Below are 15,143 nucleotides of genomic sequence, written 5' to 3' on the forward strand. Positions count from 1 at the left end.
CTACCACAGAATCAAATATCATGCAACATGCATTGACTAGTTGATATATCACGCTCCCTTCCCTAGCTTTTTGTTGTACAATTTACAACAACTTGACCTGTAAAGGGGTAACCATGCACATGCATTATAGCATGACCATTATTAGCAAAAACAGAATTCCAAGTAAAAGCAGGCCACATGCACATGCATGCAGACTGCATGGATCCATGATAGTATACAATTGCATGCATTTGAATTTTATCCGCTTACTATAATAGTGTGTCTAACAGTGAAATGGTTCACACTTATGATTGAGTTACTTTACTGCGCACTTGCATGAATACCATTTTGAACAACTCTGGTATACAGTTTGATTTGCGATTTTGATCTGCATTTTGCAGAAACAATTGATAATTAGATCACTATAAATACGTACGTCCGCCTTTAATAATAAAAATATAGTATTAGGAGAATCCCACAACAATTAAGTTCAGCTTATATATATACCCATGAAATATAAAAGGATTTACTCGTGCATGCAGTGATTCACAGAAAAGATAAGATCCAATTTTATTGTCATTAGCCAAGCCTCCACTTTGCAGCTGTATGGTAACAACATTGCATGCATGATTGAATTACACTCCACAGGCTCATTGCATATAGTACATGCTTGTAGATTCACTCCCCCCATATATACATTCACAGAAAGATGAAATCCAAGACATATACCCATGCATGCATTGCTCATAAAAAATCTGACTGTTCTATTGACATGTTTTGTGCTATTGTCATATTGAACTGAGCTAGCTAGCAGTCTAAGCTACTTATTTCATCATACAAAAGAATAGGCTTTTTAGAAACTACGTAGCTGCATGTGCAGTCAGTTTTCAGATGTGAACGAGGCCTGAAACAATGCAATCCAATTCTTGCTCCGTGTTTCTATAGGCTGTGGCTCAGAACTAGAGGTATAGAGGTGTACAAGTAGTGCATGCATGTTGGTGACTTGTGCAATGCAAAACGGTAGTCGGGCGCCGCCGGTTTAGCTGTGAGTAACTAATTCTGAGAAGTCAACTACATGCATGCATGTTAGATACATGTTTGTGGGTGTTCCTATAGAAGTAGCTTCCTATCAGCCAATTCAATGTTTGCACAAATGCAATTAGTGGTGTTCTCGTATTGCAAATGCAATTAGTGTGCCCATTACTCGAAAAAATCTGGATTCGACCCGGATAGGTGTCGGGCTAATAGCCCCATTTACACGACACCTGGCACTTAATCTGGGCCAGAGCACGCACATGCATGCATGTGTATTGGGGACTATGTAAGTAGAACATGCACACACATTTCAGTGTTGTATGTCAGACGAACTTAAAGTACTATTTATGGATGATTCTAAAGAGCCTGAGGATACACCTATTGCTGTTACGGCTAACACTCACAATCCCCTGTTGAAGGGCAGGAGGCTGTGAGAGTTGTCAGGGAAAGGTCAATTTACAGTTTTGTCCGATACTGCTAATTGTTGATGAACAAAATAAAAGGTTGTAATTAATTATTGGACGTACACTGTACATAAGAGCTATAATAAAAACTAGTGTGCAAATTAAGTGCAAATTTACCATTTCTCCTTGGTTTCGTCATTGTAGCCCTGTAGTAGGATACAGATAAATTTTACTGACTACTATACACATGCACAGGAGTATAATTCTTAAATTAGGAGCTTCTTAGACGGTGCACAGCTACAAGCATGCAAATCGTGCACCTCTACAAGCCACAACATTGAATGGTGAATTATAGTTAACTGTGAACTAGTGACAAGTTAAAGTTGCTTATAAGGACTGCTATAGTAACCTTCACCATGGATGATAAAATTAAGGTGATGATCACCATTGCAGTTACAAATCAACAATAGTACATAGTCAGTATACTTATTACACTGCATGGACGTGGTGAAGTGGAAAATAGGTGACAGAAGATGGACTGTTTTTACGATGTGCAGACTGGTGGGAAGCTAAAGTGTTTGAGGGAGAAGCACCCTCTAACCCCCCCCTATCCCCCACACTGGATAGAATCCTAGCTGTTAAGATACTGTAGAATTAAAGTAACACCACTGGATCACTCATGTATAGTGATTCCTCCACTTTGTAGCTCTATTAACAACATTGCATGCCATCTCATCCATGCACAGGCCTTAATTGGATCATATTTCATGTGTAGTAAAAGCACAGACGGATTCACACTCCCCAGAAGGAATTACAGCATTTTTAACACCTTTGCAACACACACACACAAATGGGTAAACCACAATGAAACCCACAATGTAAACATGGACTACATGCAGGCTATCCTTGAGTGGTTTCTTTACTAATTTGCAGCATCAAATCAAAATTGGCCAGTGTACTAATACAACAACTATAGGTATACATGGTTGCAGTAATAAGACCTACTCCACAGATGTGAGATGGAGAATGGTGTACCAGAGCTGAGGTGTGTACTTGGTCTATCTCATATCACACAGAAAAAAATAACTAGCAATTTGAGAAATGTGAACATGATTATTGACAGTAGTGACAGCAGTTGCGTAAGGAAGAGAGTTATCACTTAGAGAGCATGGAAAAAGTTTAGAAGGGGAGCTGATACGCATGTGCACACATAATAAAGTGCACCTGCAAGGGGGTCTTAGGGTAGTCCCCTAAAAAATATATTAATTTTACATGCTCTAGGATTGATTGGTGTATTTGTGTACAATAAAAAGCTTGATTCTTTGATTCAATTGAGCTTGTGTAAAAAGCAAGCATGCAGTGTTAGGGGCCTGGTTCCTACTTTTAGCACACCACAGTCACTGCAGATGGTCTCCCATTTGAGTAACCACATGCAATTTACTACAATAGTACATTGTGGTTTTATGCTAGGTTTTACACTACCACTTTAGAGTGCATGGCTGAGAACATATTCACCTCATCCTTGGATCATATTTCATGGATTCACACTCCCATATACATTCCCAGAAGGAATCAATATACTTCCATCCACTTTTAATTTAGAGGTGCATGGTTGAGAAAACAATTCATGCATGGATTCACCCCATTTACAGGCCTTTGATCATATTTCATGGGTAATAAAACTACAGAATTTATGGATTCACCACACATTCTCAGATTTATTGGACACTTCCACTTTAGAGTGCATGGCTGAGAACAAAAATTCATACATGGGTATTCATCTCCTCCACAGGCCTTGGGATCATATTTCATGGGTAGTAAAAACACAGACTTTATGGATTCCCAGATTTATTGGACACTTCTACTTTAGAGTGTATGGCTGAGAACGAATTCCCTCCATTCGCAGGCCTTGTGGATGTATGATTGCATTGTATATGTACATGAACTGAATTAACGCCTGGATCTGCCACTACATACAGTGTCCATTAAAACAGTCTGTGAGGTTATTCCTATCTCATTATTATAAGGACATGGTTAGCTTCACTAAAATAGAGCCCTGGTGAATTAGATCACAGCTTGTGTATAAATGTGCATTGTGAATCCTGTTGTAAACTAGTTTCTCAGTCCACAGCTTCCTTCAGTTTGTCTTTTAGAGTACAGTAAACACACGTAGCCTCGAGACCAGGGCGTTCGTTGTCTGAAAGAACGCCTCAAGTTCCAATGTACAACTCATCTAGCTGAGTCAGCAAGTGGTTATGCTCTAGTAGTTGTGAACATGATTGCGGTAACCCCAAACACAACAATACTACAGGGGTGTGCATGCGTTTACAGCATCATAATTATTGATACATGTACAGTGGATTGCACCAGAAACAGCAAAACCACAATTATTATGAATACAGACTGTATCATTATTAAATTTTTCCAAGAGTTCTTTATTACAGGTAGAAAGCATAAAGCCAACTGAAATAACAACCAATTTTTCTCTAGGAGGCATGCTCCCTCCCCCCCCCCCCCAAAGAATGTAATTTACATGCATGACATTTGTACACTGTATATACAGTCAGTCAAGCATTATCTTAAATGCATTTCATGCATTTCTCTATGTTCATAGACTACTATAAAATTTTCAAGAAATGCTATCTATACTCTGTATGAGTGAGACTAATAGGAGTGCCCTGAGAATATCTATATAATCGCAGAGAGATGTGTGACTGAGCACCTTTTTGGGCTTTAATTCCCCTCAGCTTGTAGATCCAATTTGCTCATACCTATATATTATATACGTTTAGGAATAAGTATAGATGTTCAATGAGATTCTGCTAAAAAAATCGTAGTAATAAAAGTGCAAGCTGAGCTTAGAATTATTATTGGTAATGAAATTCATATCTGGTGGTTTTGCTGTTTGGCAATTTCCTGTTGCAAGTGCACTGCAATCCACCTTTGCAACACACACACACACACACACACACACACACACACACACACACACACACACACACACACACCCTGCCCACACAAATGGTAAAAACCACAATTAATAATTATGTTAACCCACAATGTAAACATGGACTACTTGAGGTTTCTTTAAGTTTTGCAGTATCAAATCAAAAATTGGCCTATAGTGTTGACTGTGTACTATAAATCTAGCAGCTATATAGCTGCAGTAAATCCTACTCCTAGCACTTTGAAATGTGAACATGTTGACAGCAGTGGTGTAGGAAGAGGGCTATAATCACTTACAGCATGGATATAGTAGAAAAGCTTAGAGGAGAAGTTGATATGCGTGTGCGCACATATTAAGTGCGCCCCCAAAAAGTGCTCTGGGATTGGTTCTAGGCATGTGTATTTGCGTACAATTGAAAGCTTGATTCTTTGGCTTGGGCAGAAATAGACTAAAAAAACAGCAAGCATGCATGCAGTGTTATATATAAAGGGGAGCCCTGCAGCCCCTGCATTGTTCCTACACTACTGGATCGATAGGCCGGACAGTTAGAAAGATACTGACTGGTACTGTAATTTACTACAATAGTACATTGCAGTGGTTTCATTTTTGTGTTCATGTGTTGCAAATTAAGGTGCTTAAAACTGCTGTATTCACGGGTATAAGTACATGGACCAATTAGACGAGCTGTACATTGGAACTTCAGGCGTTTGTTCAAACAGCGAACGGCCTGGTCTCGAGGCTAAGACACACGTGTTTACAAAAATTACAGACTAAAAATACATGCATGGAAAGTTCTAGAACAATTAATCTAAGTAATTACGGTAACTTAATCAGTTAGTCTCGCAATCTATCACAGTCTGTGTGGTTATCGTATAGAATTTGATTAAGTGGCAACAAATTACTGTGTAGGAGTTAAATTACATCTGTGGTGGTTCCATGAATCCATGCAGTTCATTCCTGGTAAGAATGCATAATTGCTTACAGGCACATGCATGCATGATTATGAGTATATAAGTGGGTCACATTTTCTCATTGACATCGACTGCAATTGTTCATCATTTCAAGTTGTTTTCTGGATATAATTATCATCATGAAGGTTTCAGTGATTGCCACTGTGGCTCTGCTATCTCTCCTGGCTCTGGCCTCTTCTGCTCCTCATCGTCTGCAAAAAGATAACAACATAGGCAAGTATAATCATATACCCTAGGCACTAATTACACCGCTGAATTCATAAGGAACTATAGTAACATTGTTAATTTTCGTTGGTTCACATGTTCTGGCCTCATGTGAGAATAAATTGACTATAGTTGGCAACCGAAAGGTCGAGAAACAGGGATACTACAAGAATGCTGAACAGGCCGATGAACAGGGATACTACCAGAATGTTGAACAGGCCGATGAGCAGGGATACTACCAGAATGTTGAACAGGCCGATGAGCAGGGATACTACCAGAATGCCGACAAGCAGGGATACTACCAGAATGCCGATGAGCAGGGATACTACAAGAATGCTATGACTGAACAAAAAGATGGCCCCGGTAAGTACCTCTCCTCTACCAACATGCACCACTAGAATTCGTGAGAAAGTGACACCATTAATTTATACACTCGATAGTTGTCATAATTATGAAAACAAATTTACTATACAGCCGTTCGTGAGCAAGGCTATTATAAGCAGTTGATGGATGCCCTCAAGCAACAAGATGGCGGCCCAGGTAAGTCATTCCACTAACATCACGACTATAATGCATGAGAATGTGACACCATTGATGTCATGTCACATGAGAATATATTTAATACAGTTCGTGAGCAAGGCTATTATAAGAAGCTGATGGATGCCCTGCTGCAAGGATACTATCAAGCTGATGAACAGGGATACTACAAGAATGCTATGACCGAACAAAGAGATGGCCCCTGTAAGTACCTCCCCTCTACCAATACCACCACTAGAATTCGTGAGAAAGTGACACCATTAATTTATACACTCGATAGTTGTCATAATTATGAAAACAAATTTACTATACAGCCGTTCGTGAGCAAGGCTATTATAAGCAGTTGATGGATGCCCTCAAGCAACAAGATGGCGGCCCAGGTAAGTCATTCCACTAACAACACGACTATAATGCACGAGAATGTGACACCATTGATGTCATGTCACATGAGAATATATTTAATACAGTTCGTGAGCAAGGCTATTATAAGAAGCTGATGGATGCCCTGCTGCAAGGATACTATCAAGCTGATGAACAGGGATACTACAAGAATGCTATGACTGAACAAAGAGATGGCCCCTGTAAGTACCTCCCCTCTACCAATACCACCACTAGAATTCGTGAGAAAGTAACACCATTAATTTATAGTTTGTTTACATACTCGATAGTTGTCATAATTATGAAAACAAATTTACTATACAGCCGTTCGTGAGCAAGGCTATTATAAGCAGCTGATGGATGCCCTCAAGCAACAAGATGGTGGCCCAGGTAAGTCCTTCCACTAACAACACGACTATAATGCACAAGAAAGTGACACCATTCATTTTATAGTTTGCTTACATACTCGATAGTTGTCATAATTATGAAAACAAATTTACTATACAGCCGTTCGTGAGCAAGGCTATTATAAGCAGCTGATGGATGCCCTCCAGCAACAAGATGGCGGTCCAGGTAAGTCAGGCCACCAACATCACGACTATAATGCACGAGAATGTGACACCATTGATGTCATGTCACGTCACATGAGAATATATTTAATACAGTTCGTGAGCAAGGCTATTATAAGAAGCTGATAGATGCCCTGCTGCAAGGATACTATCAAGCTGATGAACAGGGATACTACAAGAATGCTATGACTGAACAAAGAGATGGCCCCTGTAAGTACCTCCCCTCTACCAATATACCACCACTAGAATTTGTGAGAAAGTGACACCATTAATTTATAGTTTGTTTACATACTCGATAGTTGTCATAATTATGAAAACAAATTTACTATACAGCCGTTCGTGAGCAAGGCTATTATAAGCAGCTGATGGATGCCCTCAAGCAACAAGATGGCGGCCCAGGTAAGTCATTCCACTAACAACACGACTATAATGCACAAGAAAGTGACACCATTCATTTTATAGTTTGCTTACATACTCGATAGTTGTCATAATTATGAAAACAAATTTACTATACAGCTGTTCGTGAGCAAGGCTATTATAAGCAGCTGATGGATGCCCTCCAGCAACAAGATGGCGGTCCAGGTAAGTCAGGCCACCAACATCACGACTATAATGCACGAGAATGTGACACCATTGATGTCATGTCACGTCACATGAGAATATATTTAATACAGTTCGTGAGCAAGGCTATTATAAGAAGCTGATAGATGCCCTGCTGCAAGGATACTATCAAGCTGATGAACAGGGATACTACAAGAATGCTATGACTGAACAAAGAGATGGCCCCTGTAAGTACCTCCCCTCTACCAATATACCACCACTAGAATTTGTGAGAAAGTGACACCATTAATTTATAGTTTGTTTACATACTCGATAGTTGTCATAATTATGAAAACAAATTTACTATACAGCCGTTCGTGAGCAAGGCTATCTGCAGCAGGGATACTATCAAGCTGATGAACAGGGATACTACAAGAATGCTATGACTGAACAAAAAGATGGCCCTAGTAAGTACCTCCCCTCTACCAATACCACCACTAGAATTCGTGAGAAAGTGACACCATTAATTTTAGTTAGTTCATATGTTTCGTATAGCCATCACATGAGAATAATTTATTACAGCTGAGAAGACACCAGGAACAGATGCTCCGATGCAAAAAGATGGCTCAGGTAAGTACCTTCCATCAACACCACGCACTATATAGAATGATACAGTTAGTTAGATATATTAGAGAATCAATTTTTGCTGTCACGTATGAATAATCACTTTCTATATATACTTGCAGTTGATGAGCTACTGCTAGCAGTGCTGCAGTCCATGCTGGATGAGTGAGTGAGATTTCTCTTTGCTGCATGATAATTATACTGGTTACAATTATTGTTACATGCATGCATGATTAAATCCACTATAACTATTAATTCAATAACACTTTTATTTATGCAGGCAAGAATAAACCAGCCGAATACGATAAATCAACAAGAACACAAATAGTAGAACACCTTGAGTTAGAGTAATGCATTATATCACATTATTATTGTTTGAACTTGGTAGAAACAATTGTTGAAGAACACTGTAGAAAGAAATGTTCTATTATTATAGCAAGAGACATGAACTAATTATAGCTTATGCATGAGTTACGAATCTTCAATCGAGACAGCTGGCTGCATATATTAATGTAGTGTGAATGCGCGTGCATGCATGAAGATAGCAGATGATCATGTAAATCATTTTCTCATGAGACTATGTTTCATAATAATTATACTCCGACTGTGTTTATTGTAGACTCAGAGACTTAGTTAAGCATGTATGCATGCATGGGTTTTTTTTTTTTTTATAATAATTCTGCAAAAAGCATGGATACACTAGTAGCATATTACGCTAACCTAATGTGTGCCCTGTATATATTACTTACAATAGCGAGTACAAATTAAAAATAAAGACTAATATTATACTAATGCAAGTGACAGAGTACATTTCTCTTAAATGACAAAATCGATGTACTTTCCTGCAGCTCCAGTGGTAATTCATTCCACACAGATATTGCTTTTGGGAAAAAAGAGTTCGCATATGCATTTGTTCTGCAAATTGGTCTTTCAAACTGTATATTTTTGTGCTTCTTAGATTGAGAGGGCATATTCTTCTTTCCAGTGGTGGATCAGGGAATTTAAAGTTACCATTTATTACCTGGTAAAGGTATGATAGCTTCAGGTACAATCTTCTTGTAGAAAGGGACGGTAGGTCCACAGTATCTAATAGGGAGTCGTAGTCCATATTCCAAAGTTTTGTGCAGATTTTAAGGGCAAACTTTTGTACTTTTTCTATTTTGTGAGAATTTGTTTTTTGGTGTGGATCCCAAACAGGGGCAGCATATTCCAGTTTTGATCTCACAAGGGAGATGTAGAGTTGTCTTAAACATTCTAGTGACGAGTGGCCATAGAACTGTCGGTAAATTATACCAACCTGCTTGCAGGCATTTCTGCACATTTCTTCTATGTGTTTTGACCAGTTGTGGGATTCTCCTAATACTTATTAAAGGCGGACGTACGTATTTATAGTGATCTAATTATCAATTGTTTCTGCCAGCATAATTTATGCACAGTAAAACGAGTAAATGACGAAGCATGAAATTTATAATACATGTTTCTTCCTATACTGTCTAGTCAGTTTCTTGATGTGACCTTTCCTTGCAGAAATACGAGTGAAAATGTGTGCAATAATTGAAAACACATGCACACAATAGCACTGTCACAATCCTATGTACAACCTAGGTTGTACTAGTAGTACAGTGTAAGTAGCTAGTATATTGGACAGTCACATGTGATTATAAATTTCAGGCTTCATTCATTTACTCATTTTACTGTGCATAAATTATGCTGGCAGAAACAATTGATAATTAGATCACTATAAATACGTACGTCCGCCTTTAATGAGTATTAGGAGAATCCCACAACAAACCTATTCAAATTCAGCTTATACCCATGGAATGTAATAGGATTTACTCATGCATGCAGTGATTCACAGAAGGATGAGATCCAATTTTATTGTCAATTAGCCAAGCCTCCACTTTGCAGCTGTATGATAACAACATTGAATTTCACTCCACAGGCCTTAAAGATGAAATCCAAGACATTTCTAGAGTGCGTATAGCATTAAAGTAACAACACTGGATTCACGTGATTTACAAAAGCACATGCATGACAATTAAGCCTCCACTTTGTAGCTATTAACAACATTGCATGCCATCTCATCCATGCACAGGCCTCAATTGGATCATATTTCATGCATAGTAAAAGCACAGACGGATTCACACTCCCCCATATACATTCCCAGAAGGAATTAACACTTCCACTTTAGAGTGCATGGCTAAGAAAACAATTCATGTGCATGGAGGATTCACCCCATTCACAGGCCTTGGATACAATTTTTTATATTAGTTGAAGCTTCGTAACTGCTCAGTATAATTATTATTATAGCAACATTGCATGGACTCCCTCCATTCGCAGGCCTTGTGGATGTATGAGTATATGTACATGAACTGAATTAACACCTGGATCTGCCACTACATACAGTGTCCATTAAAACAGTCTGTGAGGTAGTATTCCTATCTCATTATTATAAGGACATGGTTATAGCTTCACTAAATAGAGCCCTGGTGAAATTAGATGACAGCTTGTGTATATAAATGTGCCGGTGAATTCTGTTGTAAACTAGTTTCTCAGTCCACAGCTTCCTTCAGTTTGTCTTTTAGAGAACAGTAAACACACGTAGCCTCGAGACCAGGGCGTTCGTTGTCTGAAAGAACGCCTCAAGTTCCAATGTACAACTCATCTAGCTGAGTCATACCATTGTAGATTCATACCTATATATATACATTTAGGAATAAGTAGATGTTATTCTGCTTGCTAAAAAAAAAAAATTTTGTAATAAAAATACAAGAAAACCAAGCTTAGAATTATGATTGGTAATGAAATTCATAGGCTTTGCTGTTTGGCAATTTCCTGTTGCACTGCAATCCACCTTTGCAACACACACACACACACAAATGGTAAACCACAATGTAAACATAGTCTAGATCTACTTGAGTGGTTTCTTTACTGTAGTTTGCAGTAAATCAAAAATTGGCCTAGTGTTGACTGTGTACTAAAAATCTAGCAGCTATATAGGGCTGCAGTAAATCCTACTCCTATAGCACTTTGAAATGTGAACACATGTTGACAGCAGTGGTGTAGGAAGAGGGCTAATCACTTACAGCATGGATATAGTAGAAAAAGCTTAGAGGAGAAGTTGATACGCGTGTGCACACATATTAAGTGCGCCCCCAAAAAGAATGCTCTGGGATTGGTTCTAGGCATGTGTATTTGCATACAATTGAAAGCTTGATTCTTTGATTCCATTGAGTTTGGGCAGAAATAGACTAAAAAAACAGCAAGCATGCATGCAGTGTTATATAAAGGAGGGCCCTGTAGCCCCTGCATGCATTGTTCCTACACCACGGCCGGACAGTTAGAAAGATACTGACTGGTACTGTAATTTACTACAATAGTACATTGTGGTTTCATTTTTGTGTTCATGTGTTGCAAATGTGCTTAAAACTGCTGTATTCGCGGGTATATATAAGTACATGTTGCGGGCAATTATTGCTCTAAGAAATTCCTGGACCAATTAGACAAGCTGTACATTGGAACTTGACCAGGAGTTTTTTCAAACAGCGAACGGCCTGGACTTGAGGCTAAGACACACGTGTACAAAAATTACAGACTAAGATTACTATAGAATACATGCATGGAAATTTCTAGTCAGAACAATTAATTAGGTAATTACTCATCAGTTTTAGTCTCGCAATCTACTATTAAGTTTCACAGTCTGTGTGGTCATTTGTATAGAATTTTGATTAAGTGGCGACAAATTACTGTGTAGAGAGTTAAATTACATCTGTGCATGGGTGGATGAATCATGCACATGAATTTCATTCCTGGTAAGAATGCATAATTGCTTACAGGCACATGCATGCATGATCATGAGTATATAAATGGGTCACATTTTCTCATTGACATTGACTGCAATTGTTCATCATTTCAAGTTAAATTGTTCTCTGGATATCATTATCATCATGAAGGTTTCAGTGATTGCCACTGTGGCTCTGCTATCTCTCCTGGCTCTGGCCTCTTCTGCTCCTCATCGTCTGCAAAAAGATAACAACATAGGCAAGTATAATTATATACCCTAGGCACTAATTACACCGCAGAATTCATAAGGAACTATAGTAACATTGTTAATTTTAGTTGGTTCACATGTTCTGGCCTCATGTGAGAATAAATTGACTATAGTTGGCAACCGAAAGGTCGAGAAACAGGGATACTACAAGAATGCTGAACAGGCCGACGAGCAGGGATACTACCAGAATGTTGAACAGGCCGATGAACAGGGATACTACCAGAATGCCGACGAGCAGGGATACTACCAGAATGCCGATGAGCAGGGATACTACAAGAATGCTATGACTGAACAAAAAGGTCGCCCCGGTAAGTACCTCCCCTCTACCAATATGCACCACCACTAGAATTCGTGAGAAAGTGACACCATTCATTTTATAATACTTGATAGTTGTCATAATTATGAGAACAAATTTACTATACAGATGTTCGTGAGCAAGGCTATTATAAGCAGCTGATGGATGCCCTCAAGCAACAAGATGGCGGCCCATGTAAGTCCTTCCACCAACAACACAACTATAATGCACAAGAAAGTGACACCATTCATTTTATAGTTTGTTTACATACTCGATAGTTGTCATATAATTATGAGAACAAATTTACTATACAGCCGTTCGTGAGCAAGGCTATTATAAGCAGCTGATGGATGCCCTCAAGCAACAAGATGGCGGCCCATGTAAGTCCTTCCACCAACAACACAACTATAATGCACAAGAAAGTGACACCATTCATTTTATAGTTTGTTTACATGCTCGATAGTTGTCATATAATTATGAGAAGAAATTTACTATACAGCTGTTCGTGAGCAAGGCTATTATAAGCAGCTGATGGATGCCCTCCAGCAACAAGATGGCGGCCCATGTAAGTCATTCCTCCACCAACAACACGACTATAATGCACAAGAAAGTGACACCATTCATTTTATAGTTTGTTTACATGCTCGATAGTTGTCATATAATTATGAGAACAAATTTACTATACAGCTGTTCGTGAGCAAGGCTATTATAAGCAGCTGATGGATGCCCTCAAGCAACAAGATGGCGGCCCATGTAAGTCCTTCCACCAACAACACGACTATAATGCACAAGAAAGTGACATCATTTATTTTATAGTTTGTTTACATACTCGATAGTTGTCATAATTATGAAAGCAAATTTACTATACAGCCGTTCGTGAGCAAGGCTATTATAAGCAGCTGATGGATGCCTTGCAGCAGGGATACTATCAAGCTGATGAACAGGGATACTACAAGAATGCTATGACTGAACAAAGAGGTAGCCCCTGTAAGTACCTCTCCTCTACCAATACCACCACTAGAATTCGTGAGAAAGTGACACCATTAATTTTATAGTTTGTTTGCATACTCGATAATTATGAAAACAAATTTACTATACAGCTGTTCGTGAGCAAGGCTATTATAAGCAGCTGATGGATGCCCTGCAGCAGGGATACTATCAAGCTGATGAACAGGGATACTACAAGAATGCTATGACTGAACAAAGAGGTGGCCCCTGTAAGTACCTCCCCTCTACCAATACCACCACTAGAATTCGTGAGAAAGTGACACCATTAATTTTATAGTTTGTTTACATACTCGATAGTTGTCATAATTATGAAAACAAATTTACTATACAGCCGTTCGTGAGCAAGGCTATTATAAGCAGCTGATGGATGCCCTGCAGCAGGGATACTATCAAGCTGATGAACAGGGATACTATAAGAATGCTATGACTGAACAAAGAGATAGCCCCTGTAAGTACCTCCCCTCTACCAATACCACCACTAGAATTCGTGAGAAAGTGACACCATTAATTTTATAGTTTGTTTGCATACTCGATAATTATGAAAACAAATTTACTATACAGCTGTTCGTGAGCAAGGCTATTATAAGCAGCTAATGGATGCCCTGCAGCAGGGATACTATCAAGCTGATGAACAGGGATACTACAAGAATGCTATGACTGAACAAAGAGGTGGCCCCTGTAAGTACCTCCCCTCTACCAATACCACCACTAGAATTCGTGAGAAAGTGACACCATTAATTTTAGAGTTTGTTTACATACTCGATAGTTGTCATAATTATGAGAACAAATTTACTATACAGCTGTTCATGAGCAAGGCTATTATAAGCAGCTGATGGATGCCCTGCAGCAGGGATACTATCAAGCTGATGAACAGGGATACTACCAGAATGCTGAACAGGCCGACGAGCAGGGATACTACCAGAATGCCGACGAGCAGGGATACTACCAGAATGCTGATGAACAGGGATACTACAAGAATGCTATGACTGAACAAAAAGATGGCCCCTGTAAGTACCTCCCCTCTACCAATATACCACCACTAGAATTTATGAGAAAGTGACACCATTAAGTTCATATGTTTCGTATAGCCATCACATGAGAATAATTTACTACAGCTGAGAAGACACTAGTGACAGATGCTCCAATGCAAAAAGATGGCTCAGGTAAGTACCTTCCATCAACACCACGCACTATATAGAATGATACAGTTAGTTAGATATATTAGAGAATCAATTTTTGCTGTCACGTGTGAATAATCACTTTTTATATATATACTTGCAGTTGATGAGCTACTGCTAGCAGTGCTGCAGTCCATGCTGGATGAGTGAGTGAGATTTCTCTTTGCTGCATGATATACTGGTTACAAGTATTGTTAACATGCATGCATGATTGAATCCACTATAACTATTTCATCAAAACTTTTATTTGTGCAGGCAAGAGTAAACCAGCCGAATACGATAAACCAACAAGAACACAAATAGTAGAACACGTTAGAAATTGTAGAACACCTTAGAGCAATGCATTATATCACCTAATTATTGTTTGAACTTGGTAGAAACAATTGTGAAGAACACAATAGAAAGAAATGTTCTATAGCAAGA

The 15,143-nt window shown here is 38.8% G+C and overlaps 1 protein-coding gene across 15 annotated transcripts; it reads left to right on the forward strand.

Annotated features, from left to right (window-relative positions):
* Window positions 1–5,357: 5,357 nt before the first annotated feature.
* LOC135337263 (uncharacterized) lies at window positions 5,358–15,143 on the forward strand. 15 transcript variants are annotated; one of them, XM_064533158.1, is made up of 23 exons: window positions 5,359–5,549; window positions 5,673–5,903; window positions 6,015–6,080; window positions 6,168–6,281; window positions 6,392–6,457; window positions 6,545–6,658; window positions 6,780–6,845; window positions 6,963–7,028; window positions 7,121–7,234; window positions 7,358–7,423; window positions 7,541–7,606; window positions 7,699–7,812; window positions 12,849–12,914; window positions 13,034–13,099; window positions 13,222–13,287; window positions 13,405–13,521; window positions 13,635–13,751; window positions 13,874–13,990; window positions 14,104–14,220; window positions 14,343–14,549; window positions 14,658–14,705; window positions 14,824–14,870; window positions 14,976–15,143. In XM_064533158.1, the coding sequence occupies exons 1-22, from the start codon at window positions 5,456–5,458 to the stop codon at window positions 14,868–14,870; spliced, it is 2,145 nt and encodes a 714-aa protein (XP_064389228.1). In that variant the 5' UTR covers window positions 5,359–5,455; the 3' UTR covers window positions 14,976–15,143. The 15 variants fall into 15 exon arrangements, with proteins under 15 accessions (XP_064389241.1, XP_064389228.1, XP_064389227.1 ...); XM_064533157.1 differs by having other exon boundaries at window positions 14,824–14,866; XM_064533163.1 differs by lacking the exon at window positions 7,541–7,606 and having other exon boundaries at window positions 14,824–14,866.

The sequence above is a fragment of the Halichondria panicea genome, chromosome 6 (assembly GCF_963675165.1).
Source record: "Halichondria panicea chromosome 6, odHalPani1.1, whole genome shotgun sequence".
Lineage (NCBI taxonomy): Eukaryota > Metazoa > Porifera > Demospongiae > Suberitida > Halichondriidae > Halichondria > Halichondria panicea.